The 18,237-nt window shown below is 33.7% G+C and overlaps 1 protein-coding gene and 1 long non-coding RNA gene across 12 annotated transcripts in view; one reads left to right on the top strand and one right to left on the bottom strand.

Annotated features, from left to right (window-relative positions):
- Positions 1-18,237, bottom strand: part of LOC146997278 (cullin-5-like) — a 181,868-nt gene that overhangs the window by 1,509 nt on the left and 162,122 nt on the right. For 8 of the 9 annotated variants that reach the window (XM_085816266.1, XM_085816262.1, XM_085816261.1 and 5 more), the window contains one exon: positions 13,602-13,695. In XM_085816266.1, the coding sequence (XP_085672392.1) occupies positions 13,602-13,695 (94 nt within the window). Of the gene's footprint in view, positions 1-13,601; positions 13,696-13,805; positions 14,268-18,237 lie in introns of those variants that run through there. The other variant, XM_085816264.1, reaches the window with a different exon arrangement.
- Positions 1-18,237, top strand: part of LOC146997279 (uncharacterized) — a 240,487-nt gene that overhangs the window by 70,765 nt on the left and 151,485 nt on the right. The gene's annotated exons all lie outside the window — the stretch shown is intronic.

Here is an 18,237-nt window from a genome sequence, read left to right as displayed (position 1 = left end):
CAGTGCTAAGAATTGAGAACTTAAAAATTCATTTTTGTCATATTATGTTCTTTTAGTTTAAAAAAAAAAAAAAAAAAAAAGTTATTTTAATGGCTAGTCAAATTTGTGATGTATGTAGAAAAAATGCTGTTTTTAAACCCACAGTTTGAAGCTGCTTTGAAACACCTAAAAACCGAAATTTCAGCTTCGGGCATGGTGCATGCTCTGGACAACCATGCACAGTAAACAAGGACCTATAAAAGAAGCTATTGCTTAAGTTTACATGATACAATTCAGGAACTAATAGACAGACTAAATATTCCAAAAAGTATAGATCATTTGAAGAAGATCAGGCATGTAAATCCACTGCAACGTAGGAGTACCCCATACTTTATCACAGAAGAATACGCTTGCTCAAGTTAGCAGGTAATTCTTTGCTAAAAAGAAATAAAGAAGCTCCTTTTTTGAAATGACTCATTAATGTACATAAGTGTACAAGAAGTGTATAATATACTATAACTATAAGAAGAAAAAAGATCACAGGGTAAACCAAACAAACTTCCTTTAGCAACACTCACAGAGGGCACATCCCAAAAAAGTAATGCTTTGCATAAAAGAGTCTGCAAATGAATTGCATACTATGAACTATAGCCACTAAATCAGATAATAAATTTTGAAAATTTATTCCAAATGGCAGTTTATAGCAGCAATAGAAGCAAAGCATGAAGAACTGACCAACTGTCCAGGTGGGCCCCAGATTTCAGTGAATGTCAGACAAAGGCATGGAGTACAGCTGGAGGGCTTTATGACATTATCCTATATTTACTAGATTTTAATCCCTTCAGATCACTTCAAAATTCTATGGACAGCCATCTACGTTGACTGTAAAACAGAAGTCATTAACTTCTTTATGAATAAACCTAATGACGTTAAAAAAAATATTTTGCAGCTGCCAGATAAGTAACTAAAAGTCATAGAACAAATTTGTGCTTATGCGATGAATTTTCTTGTGTTTTGTAATCATCAAAATGTTGCAAAATTTTCCAGAAAACCTATACTTTTTACATTGGAGCTGTCTTTTGGAATCTTGTAAATTTTTTAACCATCAACAAGATAAATCATGTAATTCCTAAATTAAGCTTACTAAAATAACTGCCAAGAACATACCAAATTTTACCACTCCAAAAGAAATTAAGGATATCATTAGAAAACTTTATAAGGAAAAAAACTGATGTGAACACCACAATGATTTCCTTGTATGGCTTATTAAATTATACACATTTTTTGCTGCATTTCACTTAAACTCATTTCCTCAAATTTCATTAGAAATATATTTTACATTCAATTAATTCAGTTCTGATTTCATGGCATAGCAAAAATATATTAAAACTCAAGAAATCTTCATTAAAATTGTAAAATGCAAGAAAACCTAAAGTACCAAATACAGTTTAAAAAAACAATTTTTGCAATAAAAATTAGAGTTTCTATGCCAAAACAAGCAGTTTGACCATTGGACAGAAATTTTCGGCATACAAAAATTGAAAGTTAAATACTGGCCTTCCTCCACAAAAAGAAACTTAAGTTGGTGCACCAACTGATTTAATTCACTATTCTACTAAGAGCTTCAGATGTAAACGAATTGCAGCCTCATTAGGCTTAACATCACTTAAATTTTAAATTGTTGATAATTCTACAACTATTGCATGCACACTGACTAAAGGGCATAAGCCAGAATATAACAACATTATTCAGTCACTTTTAAAGCAAAAAATGCAAAATTTCTCAACATATAAGAATAAAAAGCAGAGATTACTGAGCCAGGTAAGAGGGTCATATATATATATATATATTTAAAATAAAGTTAAAAGTAAATTGGAGTCAAAGCAAGGTAATCCTGGACAATATTAATAACTGCATCCCTTTAAAGGGGTTAAACATAAAATCAAAACATTTCAAAATAAAAAATTATCATAGTAGTATAAAACTTGAATTCTAAAAATGTAAAAAGGGAAAATATACACTCTTTAGAAGAAAAAAAAAAAAAAAAAATCGAAGCACCAAAAAAGACTTTTGCAATCATGATGAAATTTGGTATACAAAAACATCTTGATCGAACATGCAAATGATCAAAGTTTCAAGGCAAACAGGAATTGCGATCATAGCCCGCGTTTCTAGTGAGCAATTTGCAAAGTATAAAACCAGTAACAGAGGAGGAAAATTTATCTTTCTTTGTTGCTGCCCTTGTAATTCCTTCAAGAAGCAACTAAAAATGCCATTACGATGATTCGAAGATCTTACAGACAACTAAACAACTTAAAATGTGGTCCCATTGTAGGGTTGTATGAAGCTGGGTGGTCACAGCGAGCAACAGGCAGCCACCTGCAGCGTACACACACTGCTGTGCAAAGATGGTGGCAGCAATGCTTGCTACAAGGAAATTGCCGACGAAATGAAGGCTCTGGAAGGACAAGAATCACAAATGCAAGGCAAGATACCAGGTTCAAACTGCCCCAATGGTATCACTGTCGACCATTCAATGCACTACAGCCATGTCTATAACTTCCATGGTACCGCCCTCCATCTCATGGCCCTTGTCTGAGGCAGGGTTACGCTCACAGAGGCCTTTAAGACGTTTGCCTTTGACCCCACAACATCGGCAGAGTTGTCTGGAGAGTGGGAGTTTCTTATGAAAGCAGGTCATCTTTAGTCATCCTCCGTACATCTTTAACAGCTCAATGATATGTTGATACCATCCTGAGGCCGGTTGCATTACCCTTCATGGCCCGTTGTCCTGGGGCCATTTTCCAACAAGATAATGCCAGGCTACATACCACTCGCATATCTCTGGACTGTCTCTGCGTAGCTGATACTCTTCCTTGGCCAGCAAGGTCACCAGGCCTTTTACCAATCGAGCATGTCTGGGACATGATAGGCCGCCAGATTCGGGCACCACAAAATATTGCATATCTGGAGCGACAACTGGTGAATGCCTGGCAGAATGTGTCGCAGAATGACATTAGGAGCCTCTACCACTCATTGCCTCAACAAATTCAAGCATGCATTGCTGCCAGGGCGGTTCAAACAGTTGACTAGCTACTAATTTGAACACTCAATGCGTGATTGTGAGCCGTGAACAAGTATTATGACCTTGATTTTTTAATCCTTTTATTATCTGTGTATGAGCCATACACATATTCAATTTTATCAAAAACAACCACTTCCTTTATGGTGCTTCAATTTTTTTTTTTTTTTTTTTTTTTTTTTTTTTGCAAAACAGTGTATACAAGAGCATAAAAATTAATCTCCCATTATTCAAACTTTAATTCAGAACTCATCAGGGGAAAATGAATAAAAGCTTCATAAAAGTTAATTAATATGCTTCGAAAATGCGTTTTGTTCTTCTGGTAAATTTGAGATCAAAAACCGACAAAAGAAGGAAATTTATAATACATACAAACTCATATTAAACCAAAAAAAGTGAATCTGAACATTACATAATGTAAAATGATTATTCAAAAAAAAGGGGGGCTAAAATCATTATATGTATATCTGAAATTCAAATTGAAATATAAAGACAGATCACAATGTAAGTGTATTTTAAAACAAATAGTTATTTAAACAATATTCTAAAAATGAGTGTTCCCTGATTATGTTTAACTAAACTTTTAATTCCAAGAAAACGAATAACTCTTCATAAAGATTGCTTAAATAATAAAATCAAAGCACAGCCCATTTCGGCAAAAACTGAAAGTCTAATAAAAATAAAATTGAAAGAACCTATGAAATATAAAATTTAAAAAATGCAAACTTATTGAAATCATATCACATTCTTCAAACGAAAATTTACTTAATCCTTCAGATGACCAAACTGAGTTTCTTGTAGAATTCAGAGTGGCTCTGAAGAACCCAAAGATGGTAGTTCTTGGAAAAAGTATGCAATGAGGTTCAGTCTCTAACAGCAGAGCTAAGTATTTAAACGTGTGTTCAAATAAACCTCTCCTGTTAAACTCTGTTTGTGGGGAAGTCAAATGTGGGTGCGGTCGTGAAATTTACTACCACAGGGAAGGGTGACCACCAAAGTTCAAAGTGGCACCGTTAAGAAACTCTAAAAATGCTGTCTTCTGTAAAATCTTAAAATTGTGAAAGTAGTACTGGCTCAAAGTTGAGGAAAAGAAAAAATATATTTAAAAAGATAAAAGTCTTCATATAATTGGGGTACAAAATGTTTCTGAAACTAAAAAGCCCCATTTTAAGCAAGAAAATTTGCCAGTAAAATATTAATAATTGAAAAGGAAAAGAAACAAAATCTTTGTACATATTTACATTAAATTTCTTACCGTAGCCACCCAACTATTACCTCTGATTAGGATTTAAGTAATAAATATCAATTCAGAAGTCAAACAACAAAAATCAGCGTTATATTTTCAAAATTTTCACAGGACTAGTTTCGATGGTTCTGCCGAACCACCATCCTCAGCTGCAAAACCGCAAATGAACAAGATAGGAAATAATGATTAGATATGATAAGAAAGCCTGGACAAGAATAAGCAAGTGGCGCCATCTGTTGATGAAACCAGAACTAAAACATAATTTCTTTAAAGGCCAAAGGCAAAGATGGATTGGAATTAGGATCATTAACTAGAACAGAAAGGTTTTTTTTTAATGTGAAATGCTTCTAGAAAATCCATTTCTCGAATGGAAGATGTTTTTTGAATAATTTTGGCAGCAGAAAAATTGAAAGTGTGATTTTCGGACCAACAATGTTGAGCAACAGAAGACTTTTGTGTTTCCTTTTTTCTAACATATGACTCATGTTCCTTGACGCGAAATTTTAAGGCTCTCTTAGTTTGGCCAATGTAATACCACACTGGCAAGGAATCCTATAAATACCCCAGGAATTCATATACAGAATGGGGTCTTGGAGTATGGAACTCGGAATTTTATTGATGGGAGAATAAACAACCCAAAAGTTAAATTTCTGCAAAATATGTGCAACTTTATAGCTAATTGATGGAAAGAAGCGAATGACAACAGAATTTTTATAATCTCCTAAAACAAGAGTGTGCCTTTTAGTGTGTTGAGATGAGAATTTTTTAACTGCTTGATTAATAATGTTAGGTGAAAAGCCCCTGTCAATAGCTATTGCTTTTAAATAATTTAGTTCTTTATCAAGGGATAGTTTGGAGGAGCAAGCTTGAAGAGCACGGAAAACATAGGAATAAAATGAAGCTAACTTTTGTTTAGTCGGATGACATGATTTAAAGTGTGGTAGAAGGGAAACCGATGAAGGTTTACGGTAAACCGTAGTACTGAAATTGGATGTGTTATGTGTGACCAGAATGTCGAGAAACAGAAGAGAATTGCAAGTCTCAAATTCAAAAGTGAATTGAATAGCAAGATCAATAGAATTCATTGTTGAAAGAACTTTATTTAAATCATCTTTATTACCTTCAAACAGGGTAAAAGTATCGTCTACGTAATGGAACCATGCCGGGAAGTTTAATGTTTCAAACAATTTTGATTCCTAATAATGCATGTAGATATCAGCCAGGATGGGAGTGAGGGGGCTTTCCATGGCTAATCCCTCAGTTTGCTCGTAATATTTATTTTGGAAAACAAAATGTGTTTGTTTCAAACAGAGTTGAGTGAGAGAAATTAGCTCATCAATTTCGATGCACGACAAATGAAATTCACGAAATCTGGTTTCTAGACATCTTAATGCACCTTCCACTGGAACATTGGTGAATAATGATTTTACATCAAAAGAAACCATGAGTAAATTTCTAGGAGAAATGTTTTAACCTTTTTTACAAACTCTATTGAATTTTTTATTGTGTAAATGTTATTGTCTAATAGAGTTGAAAATCTAGAAACTAAATATTTAGCTAATGGATATGAGGCAGTACCTGAGTTTGATACAATAGGGCAGAAAGGAATACCACTTTTATGAATTTTGGGAAGAGCATATAATCTGGCAAAATTCGCAACAGATGAGATAAGCGAATGTTTTAAGTTGCTTGAAATGATTCGTGAAAATTTGATTGCAATTTTCATTTTTGACAGGTCCGAAGGTGAAGGATCTTTAGGGATCGGATTATATGGTCCTTCGTTTAAGAGTTTAGTGACACCATCAATGTAAGTGTTCTTATCCATGACAGCTATCTGGCCACCTTTGCATGCCTCTGAAATGATAATATACGGGTTAGAATGAATTTCGCGCATTGTAGCTCTTTCTCTCACAGTTAGATTTGGTTTCAAAGGTTTATTATTGAATTTCACATTATGAGCGATAAGATGCCTAATCATTTCTTTCTGTGAATCTGAAACTTTACTGAACTTGAAAGTTTTTTCGATAGGAGCCAAAATCTTTGGAATCGAGAGTTTACAGGTTTGTGAGAAGTTAAAATTATATTTTAGACTTCTCTCTTGTTCTTCTGAAAGACTAACATTAGAAATATTAACTATTGGCTTGATGTTTACAATGGGAAGATTTTTTTGAACTACTGGAAGACTGTAAAAAAAGTTTTTCGAATATAACTGCAAGGGTGTTTTTATGACGGTTAACTGCATTCTCCGTTCTAGACCAAGACTTTTGTTCAAGGGCAGTGAATTTTGGATATGAATTAGGGAGTTCCAGATGAAGCTTATAGAGTTCATGTTCAATTTTGGACAATTGTTGACGTGTATCCCTTATGATGGACCGAAGTAAGGCAAGCTTGAAATTTAACAGAATTCTTGAAATGCGACTGGAAGGTTTTTGATTAGATTTGATTTGAATAAAATTGGAGATCAATTTTTTACATTTACATTTAAGTAAAAAGTCAAGATGATTCAGGAATTTTTGCTGCTTCAGGTGTAATTTAGTGAAACGATTAATGGATGAAGGCATGATAAACAATGCAGAAAATCAAACTAAATAATAATAAAGCACATACAAAACAGCAGAAAAAACTTTCACTGAAACGAATAGAAAACAAAACGCTTGTAACCAAAATGCATGAAATCAGACAAGCAAAGCACAATATCCAAATATGCGAAACATAAACAGAACTAGAAAATTGCAAAAAAGTACTTACCGAAACCCATTCAATCACAAAATGGCGGCCACACCATGTGCAAAAAAGGAAGCAAAAAATAAGCCGTTTTGGGCTCGGAAACACATACAAACGCAACACGACAAAAACCACGTGGAAAAAAGAAAGCACAAAATAAGCCTGTTTGGGACTTCTATAATTAAGACACAATAACACGCCGAACAAATACTAATTCAGAAGTCAAACAACAAAAATCAGCATTATATTTTCAAAATTTTCACAGGACTAGCTGCAAAACCGCAAATGAACAAGATATGAAATAATGATTAGATAAGAAAGCCTGGACAAGAATTTTTCTGTTCTAGTTAACGATTCTAATTCCAATCCATCTTTGCCTTCAGCGTTTAAAGAAATTATGTTTTAGTTCTGGTTTCATCAACAGATGGCACCACTTGCTTATTCTTGTTTAGGCTTTCTTATCTTATCTAATCATTATTTCCTATCTTGTTCATTTGAGGTTTTGCAGCTGAGGATGGTGGTTCGGTAAAACTATCGAAACTAGTCCTGTGAAAATTTTCAAAATATAACGCTGATATTTGTTGTTTGGCTTCTGAATTAGTATTTGTTCAGCGTGTTATTGTGTCTTAATTAATAAATATCATATCACTATAAATGAAAAATTTTTTTAAAAGTAGTTAATAGCAGCTTTCTTCAGGGTTATAGAAATTTTGAATAGAGGTGTTTTATTCTCAAAGAGAATTTTGACTAAATAATTTATTTCTTCTTGTAAGTATTCGACTTTGTTACAAATACTTTTTATTCTAAGGAGCTGAGTATGTATGGTATTTAGAATTACTCTTCTGGAGATACTGGAGTGTCAATAGATTAGTTTAACAGTAGGAAAATCAAAATTTCTTCTTGTCATAAATTTTGATATCTTTAAAGTTGATAATTTGCTAATCAAGTTAATTAATATCTCCTTGTTGAAAGTTAGTTTTATTGAGTTTCAAACATGAAGGATAAATGTGATCGAATTCTATTTTATTGAAGTTATTGATTGCAATAATATCATCCATGTATTTGTATATGCTTTAGTAATATGAACTTTGTACTTGAGATAACTGTTGTTGAAAATGAAATTCCTTGGTGAAAAGGTACACATTATAGATCACTGAACTAGATCTTATTCCCATTAGGATACTGTTGATTTGCTTAAAAAAAGCATTATTAAAAGCAATGTAATTATTAAAAAGAATACTTTCTAAATACAGCTGCCATTCTTCCTTGGAAATAACCGTAATAATTTGTGGAAATAAATCTGGTAGAGTTAAAAGACTGTCAAATACTTCTTGCAACGGAACAGCCATGTATAAATTCTCAAAATCATTAACGGAAAATAATTTTAATTTTAATAGTGAGAAGCATTTCTAGTATCTGTGTGTTATTACTTATTATCCAAGTGAAATTGTGATCTTGCATCTGTGTGTCTTAATTAAAGTAGAGAACTGTTAAGTATTTTAGCAAAACGGTTTTCTATTTCTTTCATGTAATTTCTGGTCTTGTTAGCTATAAATTGAAATCTGGCATTTTGTGAAATTTGAGCAATGCATAAAGGTTGGAGAATCTATTGTAAAATATACTGGTGGTTATTTTAAGTCTTCAATGAATTGCAGTGAAACGTCTTTGCAGAATATTCGCCATAGTTACTGCGGCATGGAGTTCTTCTATAATCAGATTATGGTAGAAAACCTTTTAAATAATACTAAAGTTGTTACTGGCTTTGCCAATTTTCGTAATGGTAAAAAAATTCTTCAATATTTTAACTTTCTTGTCTAAATCTCATTTATTATGTGTTCTTTGGTATGCTTTTTGAAGTCATGGAGCATTGCTTCTTTCTATTCTAGATAAGTTGTAGTAGGTAAGTTAGTTTTGTAGCTGGAGAAGACTATGGAACTTTCTAGATTTTTTCCAAATTATTGGATGCTGAATTTTTTGCTTACTTTAAAAGTGGGTTGAAATTTGGTGCCAAGATTCATTAAATGCTTTAAAGTTCTGTCTTTAATAATTTCATAATTGTCTTTAATAATTTTTATATATAATTGGTGCAGCTGATTGCAACAAAAAAAGGAGTTGCACAATTAGATGTTATAGCACTCCCATGTACAAAATTTCTCTGTTCTACAGCTAATTGTTTTTGAGGTAAGCGAGACACATACATATGTATGTACAGATGTCATGGAAAAAAAATTCCTTCTGAATCCATTTTGGAAAGAAATTCCTTTATTCAGGCCATATGCACAGATATCATTGAGGAGGAGGGAAAAAAAACCATTCAAATGGATTCGAGAGAGGTAAAATGGATATTTTCATTGAAATATATCCGGAAATGTTTCTATTACAAAGCTTCCTTTACTTTGTACAAAGAAGTAAAAAATGTTAAGAAATGATCCAATTACCAAAAAATTTATAAAATATGCATCTAAAACTATCACATGACTGTGCAGTACAATAAATACCTAAAACATATATTTTTTAAATGTTCGGGAACTTGCAAACATTTGCATACTACAGAAAGAAGGGAAAGAAATCATGCCAACTTAATAGCTGGAAATCATTTAAACTTCTACCAAAAACACATTTAGAAAGAATTAAATAATGTCTTTCCTTATAAAATAATATATTTGGTTTCAAAAGACATCTTTTTTACCAGAAGACACTTTCTATAAAAATGACATATCAATCTGGTATTATTATTCTTTTTAAAAACAATTTTAACTTCTCGCCTATTTCTAATTAACTTAAAAAATTCTTATTACAAAGAAAATGTTTTAAAAACACTTAAGCATTAATTAAAATACTTCTAGCATGTTTAATTAGATATATATTACCAAAAAAAATCTATCAAATATAATACAGTCAAAGTAAAGAATTAATGGTACTTCCTTATTATAGTGGCCCCCAAGACTAAGAATCGCCAATCAACAAGATATCTCACCAGCTAGTGAGACACAAAGATATAAATAAATCACACAATATACAATAACAATAATACTCAAATCTTGTTGCCTAAGAATAGTTTTAACAATCATTATGGCAAGGCCATTTTTCTGAAACTGCTTTTAATTGATTCCTCAAAAACATAATTTTTGCCTCCACAGAAATTCTGAAAGATATGATTTGAGGTGATGTTGAGCCATGGCCTGTTGTTTACCACCACGCCACTTGGCTAAACACCCCATTCTATCCACATCTAGAATGTGGAATCGGTAGGGAAAATGACGAATTCTGATTCCTGAAATTTTAAACACTCCGATTCCCTCATATATATATATATATATATATATATATATATGTGCATGTGTAATGTTTTCAGTTATTCCCACACATCGTGGGTGAATGGTGAGGCTATTCCATTTCACGTTTTGGCAGATGGTTGACGAAGCTGGGATGATTGCAACACGGAGAAAAATGACGACTCAGGACTTTTCACTTTTAACAGCACATCTTTATTTTATTTTAAAGCAGATGATTTTTTCCAGATGAAGTTACTCAAATACTTATTCAGTAATTGAATTATTAGATACGACTGACTTATAACGTTCTAACAAAGAAAGAAGAGCATAGCGGAGGCATTAGCCGAATGAAGGCGAGAAGGCATCTGTGTAGGAGAACTTATGACGCAGCATTTATATGAAAGGTTATGTAACAGAGTAGCTTCTAGAAAAATGTAGAAAGACTTATGACGCAGCATTTATATGAAAGGTTATGTAACAGAGTAGCTTCTAGAAAAATGTAGAAAGACTTATGACGCAGCATTTATATGAGGAGGTTATGCAATAGGCGCGAATGTTCTAGAAGGTACTAGTGTAGGGGAAGATCCTGAATTGCAGAAAATTAATTAAAGGTTGCTGGTTCGCAAAGAGCAAAGCCATCATATTTCTTTTTATATTTTACATCTCCCCCCCCCCCCCCGTCAAAAGGAGAGGCCTTGGTGAGAAAAGCATTAGTACAGGAGTAAAGCAAAAGTATGAGAAAAGACATGAAAACATCCAGGACATAGCGTACAAGCTTTAACTATGGCCTATCATAGTTTATGACTTTCTCATATAAAATTTGGACTTTATAGCATATGAAATTTTGAACATTAAAACTATGAGTTATAAATACATATACAATATATGACTAATTTTAAAACTATAACATAATAAATATGGAATACTGATAAATAAATAAGTTATTAATTACAAAAGTTCTCAATTTTGTTAAAATGTCCATTTTGTTTTTTGAAAGTCCTTTTCATAAAAAGAGTTCGAATAGAATGAAAATATCTGGTAAAACCTCTCAATGCCAGATAGTCCACAAATATGATGCATTTTTTTCGCTGAGTATGTTTTCATAATAGTAAGCTTTGATTAGAAAATATTTTACATTTTTTAAATTTTTATATTTTAAAATGCCTTTGTTGAAAAAAAAATTAAATAATATGAAAATTGGCATCTTAATTTGTAATATAATAGAAATATTTTCATCAACAAAAATTTGAAAGAATTTTATTTGAACATTTAGTTTGTGAAAAAATTTGAACTTTTACCATGTGGAACTTTCAAGAACTTTACAAAATTTCATTGGACATTCTTATCTCAGAACACTAAAAAATGTGAATTTGTTTTAAAAGAGTACAGCGTCTAAAATTATTATTGAATTCAAAATTTTATGACATTCAGTGAAATGTCAAAATTGATTCAAAATATCGGTCAAAGTTTTATGGCAATAATTTTTTGTTTAAAAAAAGTAAATATGTTTTATATTTTCACAATTATAACTACATTTTGCTGCTCTAATGCTTTTTCTTCCACTCTGCTCACACAACTTTTCTTTTGAAGGGGGGGATATGTAAGACATAACAAAATATGATAGCTGTTTCAAAAAAATAATTGACAACCTCAAAATTAACATTCTAAATTTGGTAATCTGCCCCTAAATTCATCTCTTCTCACAGGTTCCAGACTTTTCTATCTTATGTAACGTTTTAATGCAGATGCCTCTTGTCCAATCAAATTAATTCTAAACCAAAACTGTGAACTGAAACTTTCCCACTCCCAGCCTTCTTCCTATGAAAGTACTATAACTTTTCCCTTTTCCGCGTTAGCTCTCCTGCTGGTAAGACGCTTTTCATCCATGCTGCTGCCGCTTACTTGCTTAAGATGATGTCGTACTTCAAAATGGGAGTTATTCTATTCAAATATTATTAAGAAATATCTTGTCTGAAAAAGGATTATTTGATATGCATGGAAAAAATAAAGATTGTGATTTTTCAAGATATGTTGTGCTAAATTGCATCATCATGCTTTCCACTCTGCCACCTGGCAGGACATGGGAGTATCATGATCTGGCAGGACATGGGAGTATGTCATATCCATGAAGGCATTGTTGGGAGAATCACACAGTATATAGATGAATGTTGTCTTGCTGATATTGCCTTGAAGGACAACTAGAGGTGATTGTGTGTCCCAGCAAATCACTCCCCATATTGTAACACCTTGTGTAATAGCCATATGCTGCTTGACAACAAATCATGGATCAGACCACTGGTCTGGCCGCCTCCACACGTATGTGCATTGATCATCAACACCGAGACTGAATCGAGATTTATCGCTGAAGATCACATGCCTCCAGTCAGTCACACTCCAGCTTGCCCGAGTTCAGCCAAAAATCCAACTGACACTGTCTATAATGTGGGGTCAGCGATAGGCATCTTAATGGACATCGGCAGCATATACCAGCATTGGCCAGTCATCTCTGAATGGTTTTTCTTGATACCACTGGATGCCTGAAAGGTGGTAAATGGCATCGAATCGTTAGTAGTGACGTTGTTGGTGCGGAAGTGGCCACTCTTATGAGTGCACGATCCTCACATTCATTCGTGTACCTGGAATGCCCTGACTCTATCTATCCCTTCTGTTATTCATAGTCCTCAACACTGAGCAACTACCATATCGCTCTGCCCGAGATGGTGGCCAATATGCATGTTTGACCAACCTGCTTCTCTGAGGCCTACTATACGCCCCTTCTCAAAGTAAGACAACTATTTGTACTGCTGTCGGTTACATCTCAGAGGCATCTATAGTCACAATACCATCAATCCAAGTTTAGAGATTCGTTCAAATAGCCCTATGGCACAAGTAGTCATGCTTCAAAACTCTTCCAACTGTACACCTCATATGCCCACAGCACACTTACCCATGTCTCATTGCCGTTGAAATTTAAATCATTTGTATATCTCTTGACCACATTCCTGCCAAGTTTTATGGCTATGGCTCAATTTCTTCTGAGTGCATTTTTTTTTTTTTTTTTTTTTTTTTTTTGTGATTGACTGTTTATCTCAACATTTTTGTTCTATAAAGTTAAAGATTAAACAATTCTACTTTGACAAATAAATAAAAGTTGACACAAAGTAATAAAAAATTAAGTAATTTATTTATTTACTGCTAAAAATATATTTACAACAAACTTAAATTATTAGCCAGACCCATCTACTAGAAATTAAAATACTTATTCTATGCAGTGAGTTTATCGAAGTAGACTTACTTTCTATTTCATTATTCTTGACCATTGGTAGACATTCTGCTAAAATATTTTCATTAAATGCTGTCACAAGCACACTTACACATGATTCAGTCAACTATTAATAAAGAAAATATTATTAACTAAGAGCTCAGATAAAACTTAATTATATGCAGCTTATGCACAGCTAAAAATAATTGAAGAAACTATTTAGTTTGCATATCACAGTTATTGAAACAAAACAATCAAGATATTTTTTTATTTTTTCTATTTAAAAAATTCTCTATAGAAAGATACATATGCTAACTTGAAATTTCGGGTGAAAAGATATTTATTTATAAAAATCCAAGTACATTCCTAAATAAAAACTAATTGAACAGATCTCAGTTAACATTGATGACTGTTGATCATCATTAATTAAATATTAAATATGTCACTTATCTCTTTTAACTGTGATCTTGCTTTTAAAGAATTGTCAATAAAATATTTTTAAAGTATATACAGTACAAATTCTGAGATATGGACTTAAGCAATTCTGGATTTTGGAAAGTTTCTGGATTTCAGATCATCAGTTTATACAGTCAAAAGTCTTTAATCCGGACTCGTTGGGACTTCGGCGATTCCAGATTATACAGTTTTTCCGGATTATAGATCATCAGTTTAAATCTGGTAAGATGACGTGCAGAAATTCTAAAATTAAAAATTTGAAACCGTAATTTAAGAAATGAACAATTATGATCTAAATGGTATCAAAATTTACCAAAAAAAAAAAAGGTTAATATTTATTTGTTTACTTTATTAAACATTTCTTTCAATGCACGCATGCGTAAAGCATACATTACGCATAGTCGAAATTAGAAAATTGCAACCAGAAAACTATTTGATGTGTGTTCGTGATATTTATAATGAAGAGGAATTTTTTTTAATCATATCAAAGACAGAGTACATCGAGATGAAATACTACATTTAGTAATGAACTATAAGCCGAATAAAATAAAAACATCTGCCCCGAAGATAAGAATAGTGCTGACAGATCAACTTCCAGTTCATTGCGCACCGCGACGTTCTCCTCCCCCGCAGAGCAGTGTGAAATTGATAAGCAGATTTTGGAATGGTTAGAGAAACAAAGGATATGCATTTATCCATTTTTTGCAGCAATTCCACTTTTTGTTTGATGGACATCGAAACATGCTTTCACTTTGTAGATCCTTTGGCAGTATCCAGCATCGGAAGTTCTATTTGACATAATCGAAAGTTCAAGCTTACTTTTATAAAATTGCTCTAATAGTCTACAAAAAATAATAAGCTGAATCCAATTCGAAGATTAAGGAATAATGCAATCTGCAACATTAACTGAAATAGATAATTTTAGCTTAGCTTATACCATCCGTTATACATTAAACATGCATGCGTAAACATACTATGCGCATGCGTACACACATATGCACATGTATAAAGGTATTATGCGAATGCGTTAACGCATATGCGCATGTGTGAACGCATTATGCGTTGACGCATGCGCAGAAAGTTTTTAACTTTGAGGTCCGGATTATAGATCATTGCGGTTTATGGGCATCCCGATTAACGACTTTTGACTGTATCTAGTACGATGACATGTAGGCATAGTAATATTGCTGCTTTGCTCATTGTTTAGCTCAAACAGTAAAATGGCAACCCCCCAACCAACCAAGGGACAAAAGTCTGTTTGTGTCCAACATCAATACAACATCAATTATTGTCACTGGCCACGCGATGTGACTCCCTAGCTAGCAAATGTTAGATAGTAATGTGCAGAAATCTCAATTAATCACATTTATGGCACATGTGCTTTCTTTTCTTCAGCATTATAGTTTCCGTTCCTACACTTCATAAGGACTTTTTTTTAATTAATTTATTTTATTTACTTATATTTGTTAATTTATTTTGTGTTGATAGTCAGGAGATGCAATTATTAGATCATTCCCAATATCGAATTTTCGGATTTTGTACTGTACTTCAGTTTTAGTCTTTGTTTATGGAAATAACTAACTTAAAATATATATTTTATTAGAATTCATTAGAAAAAATTTGGCACTTTCTGATTATCCACATCTTTACAAAAATTTGCAAAATTATTTGTGGCTTTGAGAATGGACAAAAAATTTTTGTTTGGCATCTTTACAGATTTTAGGTACTGTATTGCTCACAAATAATAATAAAAAGGACACTTTCTAAGAAGCAAGGAATTTTACAAGGAAAAAAAAAAAAAAAAAAAACAATCTATACAGCCAAAATTTACATCTTTAACAGCCAGTACAAGTGAAACAGTTAAATATATAGCATATAAATCCATATGCAACTACCATTTGTATGCAAATGCATTAGTTGGCTGTTGGCTGCATGTATACTTGAAAATATGGCTAAAACATGGCAATTTTATGACATGCTGATATTGGAGAGGTCCAGATAATCAGAAAATACCAAAAATTTATCCGCCTGTGATTCTGTAATAGATTTATAGTAGTTTATAAGTTTTCCTCGCCTATTTTCTAAAACTGCAGAATATGATCTTTTTCGGAATCGAAGAAACAAATTTTTAAATAAGGTAGAAATATTTGGTAAAAATTTGGTAAGAGTCCTTACCAGCCCAGCATTGTATTCACGAACATATTTACGGTCCAATTTCGATGTGCTTCTTCGGAGAACAATTTTGTCGGATTTGGTTCGGTGAAGGAAGACCGTGGTCAAGAGCATGTCCCTTGCATAACTGAACACATATTCCTCTTGCGATGTTAAATTCATCATTGTTGTCGTGGTTCGATTCTCAGCAAAGGCCTTGCATATTTTTCATCGTGCATAAACAACCTCTTTTAACCAAGACGGGGCAGCCAGCTTGGCTAAACCCCCACCCGTCTCCCTGTGGAGGCTTGATCCCAACGTTCTTGAAGGAGACCACATGAGGAACGACGAGCAGCCAGTTATTTTCAGGGGACAACATTTGCATAATGCAGTTTCAAACCCTCCAAATGAATTCTGAAGAGAATTTTTCGTGCACCCCCAATTCGACTTTTGTTCTCCCCTTCTGAGATCTCTCCAATATTCTTTAGACTTAAATCCTGTGGAACATGCATGGAGTGAGTTGTAAAAAAGAATGTGGAAATATGACAACAATAATTATTAACAAGCAAAGCAGGAAGGGTGTACTGAACCCTGGTGTTGATTAGTTGTCGCTCCCGACCTGCGATGTTTTCGGTGGGCTTCTGTAGACGGGATTTTAGTTGAAGCCTGCTGTAGTCTTTGGTTTTTCGCTGAGTAACTGGATGAAAAAGAGATAAAAATCTTTGTAATTGTGCAGTGCCCTCGCCAGGATTCGAACACTGTTTCGTGGTGTCTGTACAAAGCCTGCGTAAGCATTTTTTTTCCCTCTCTCTCTCTCTCTTTCGCTCCCCAAGAGCAGTGTCAACACTCTACGAGGGGAATATCTGTACTTAACCCTTTCACCGTCCTCTCCTGTCAGCGAAGATTTCCCCTGAATTACGGAGAAGAAAATAGAATTCGAAAGTGTGCTTTCTTGCTTCACGAGTGTGGAAGGGGCATTTTTTGAACATTTTGTCTCTGTTCAATGAGAAGAGAGTACCAAAGGGGCTTTGTAATTCTGTCTCAGATTGCCAGTTTGATAGTCTTTGAGAGGAGCGTAAAGCATTCCTTCCCCCCTCCAGCGGAAGAATCTTTTCCCAGTGCATGGAAAAAGAAGCAAATGAGGTCTCTGAGAAAGTAGTTTTCCACTTAAAAAAAAAAAAAAAAAAAAAAAAATCAGAAAAGTGTAAACTGAATTTTACAGAGAGAACTCCGGTGCGTTTCGCATGGGCATTCTTTCTATAAATCTATACGGGTTTTTCTTACGGGTACCAGTAATTTTGAGGCTAACTGAGAAATTTTAAGTGCAGGCACGGTGGACGTCAAGCAGCCGAAATACACACTTCTGCGCCATTGCTCTGCTACGTCACAGAAAAAGGACGTGGTGGCCATTTTACTTTACAGACACCCGACAGGCTTTGAGGCGAGGAAGATAAGAAAATCGGCGTACGCTAGATTTCGCGCGCTGTTTAAATGTACCCTACCCCACTTTTCGAATTTTTGACCCCGGCGCAAGCGACCGCAATGCGAGAAACATGCGAGATTCTTCTTCCATATGAATATAGAGAGAGAGAAATATGCGAACTTCTTTTTCCATTTTCTTCTCTCAGCCCCGACATAGGCCCCTCTACTCGTTTAAAGCTATGTTTTCGACACACATGATCATGTCTTCCAGTTAGACGAGAAAGTGGAAGGAAAAATCACTCCCAGGGTGAGAAAAGACTGGAACTATGCACAGCGCTTCTTCTTTCTAGGCTCTACTAAGTTGTTTCCAAGAGCGCTTCTTCTACTCATTTCCTCCCGCCTTCTTTAGCATGCCCAAATATGTATTTCCTTATCCCTTCCAGCATGCATTTTTTCCAGGAAAGGTTGCTTAAGTGGTAATTCTTGTTTTATATTAACTTTATTTCTATTCCTCTCCCTTTGCGTATAGCCCTCGAGCATTTTTTCTTTGATCTGTAAAAGATACGAGACTTACGTGTTTCCTTTTTTTTATTGCAAAACGAACCTTACTTTAGACATACGATGAATTCTTTTGGAGGAA

This window comes from Stegodyphus dumicola, chromosome 5, assembly GCF_044657685.1.
Source record: "Stegodyphus dumicola isolate Sdum_Otavi_A_Nest chromosome 5, ASM4465768v1".
Classification (NCBI taxonomy): domain Eukaryota; kingdom Metazoa; phylum Arthropoda; class Arachnida; order Araneae; family Eresidae; genus Stegodyphus; species Stegodyphus dumicola.
Note: the sequence above shows the minus strand (reverse complement) of the source record. Positions and strands in the feature narration are given on the sequence as shown.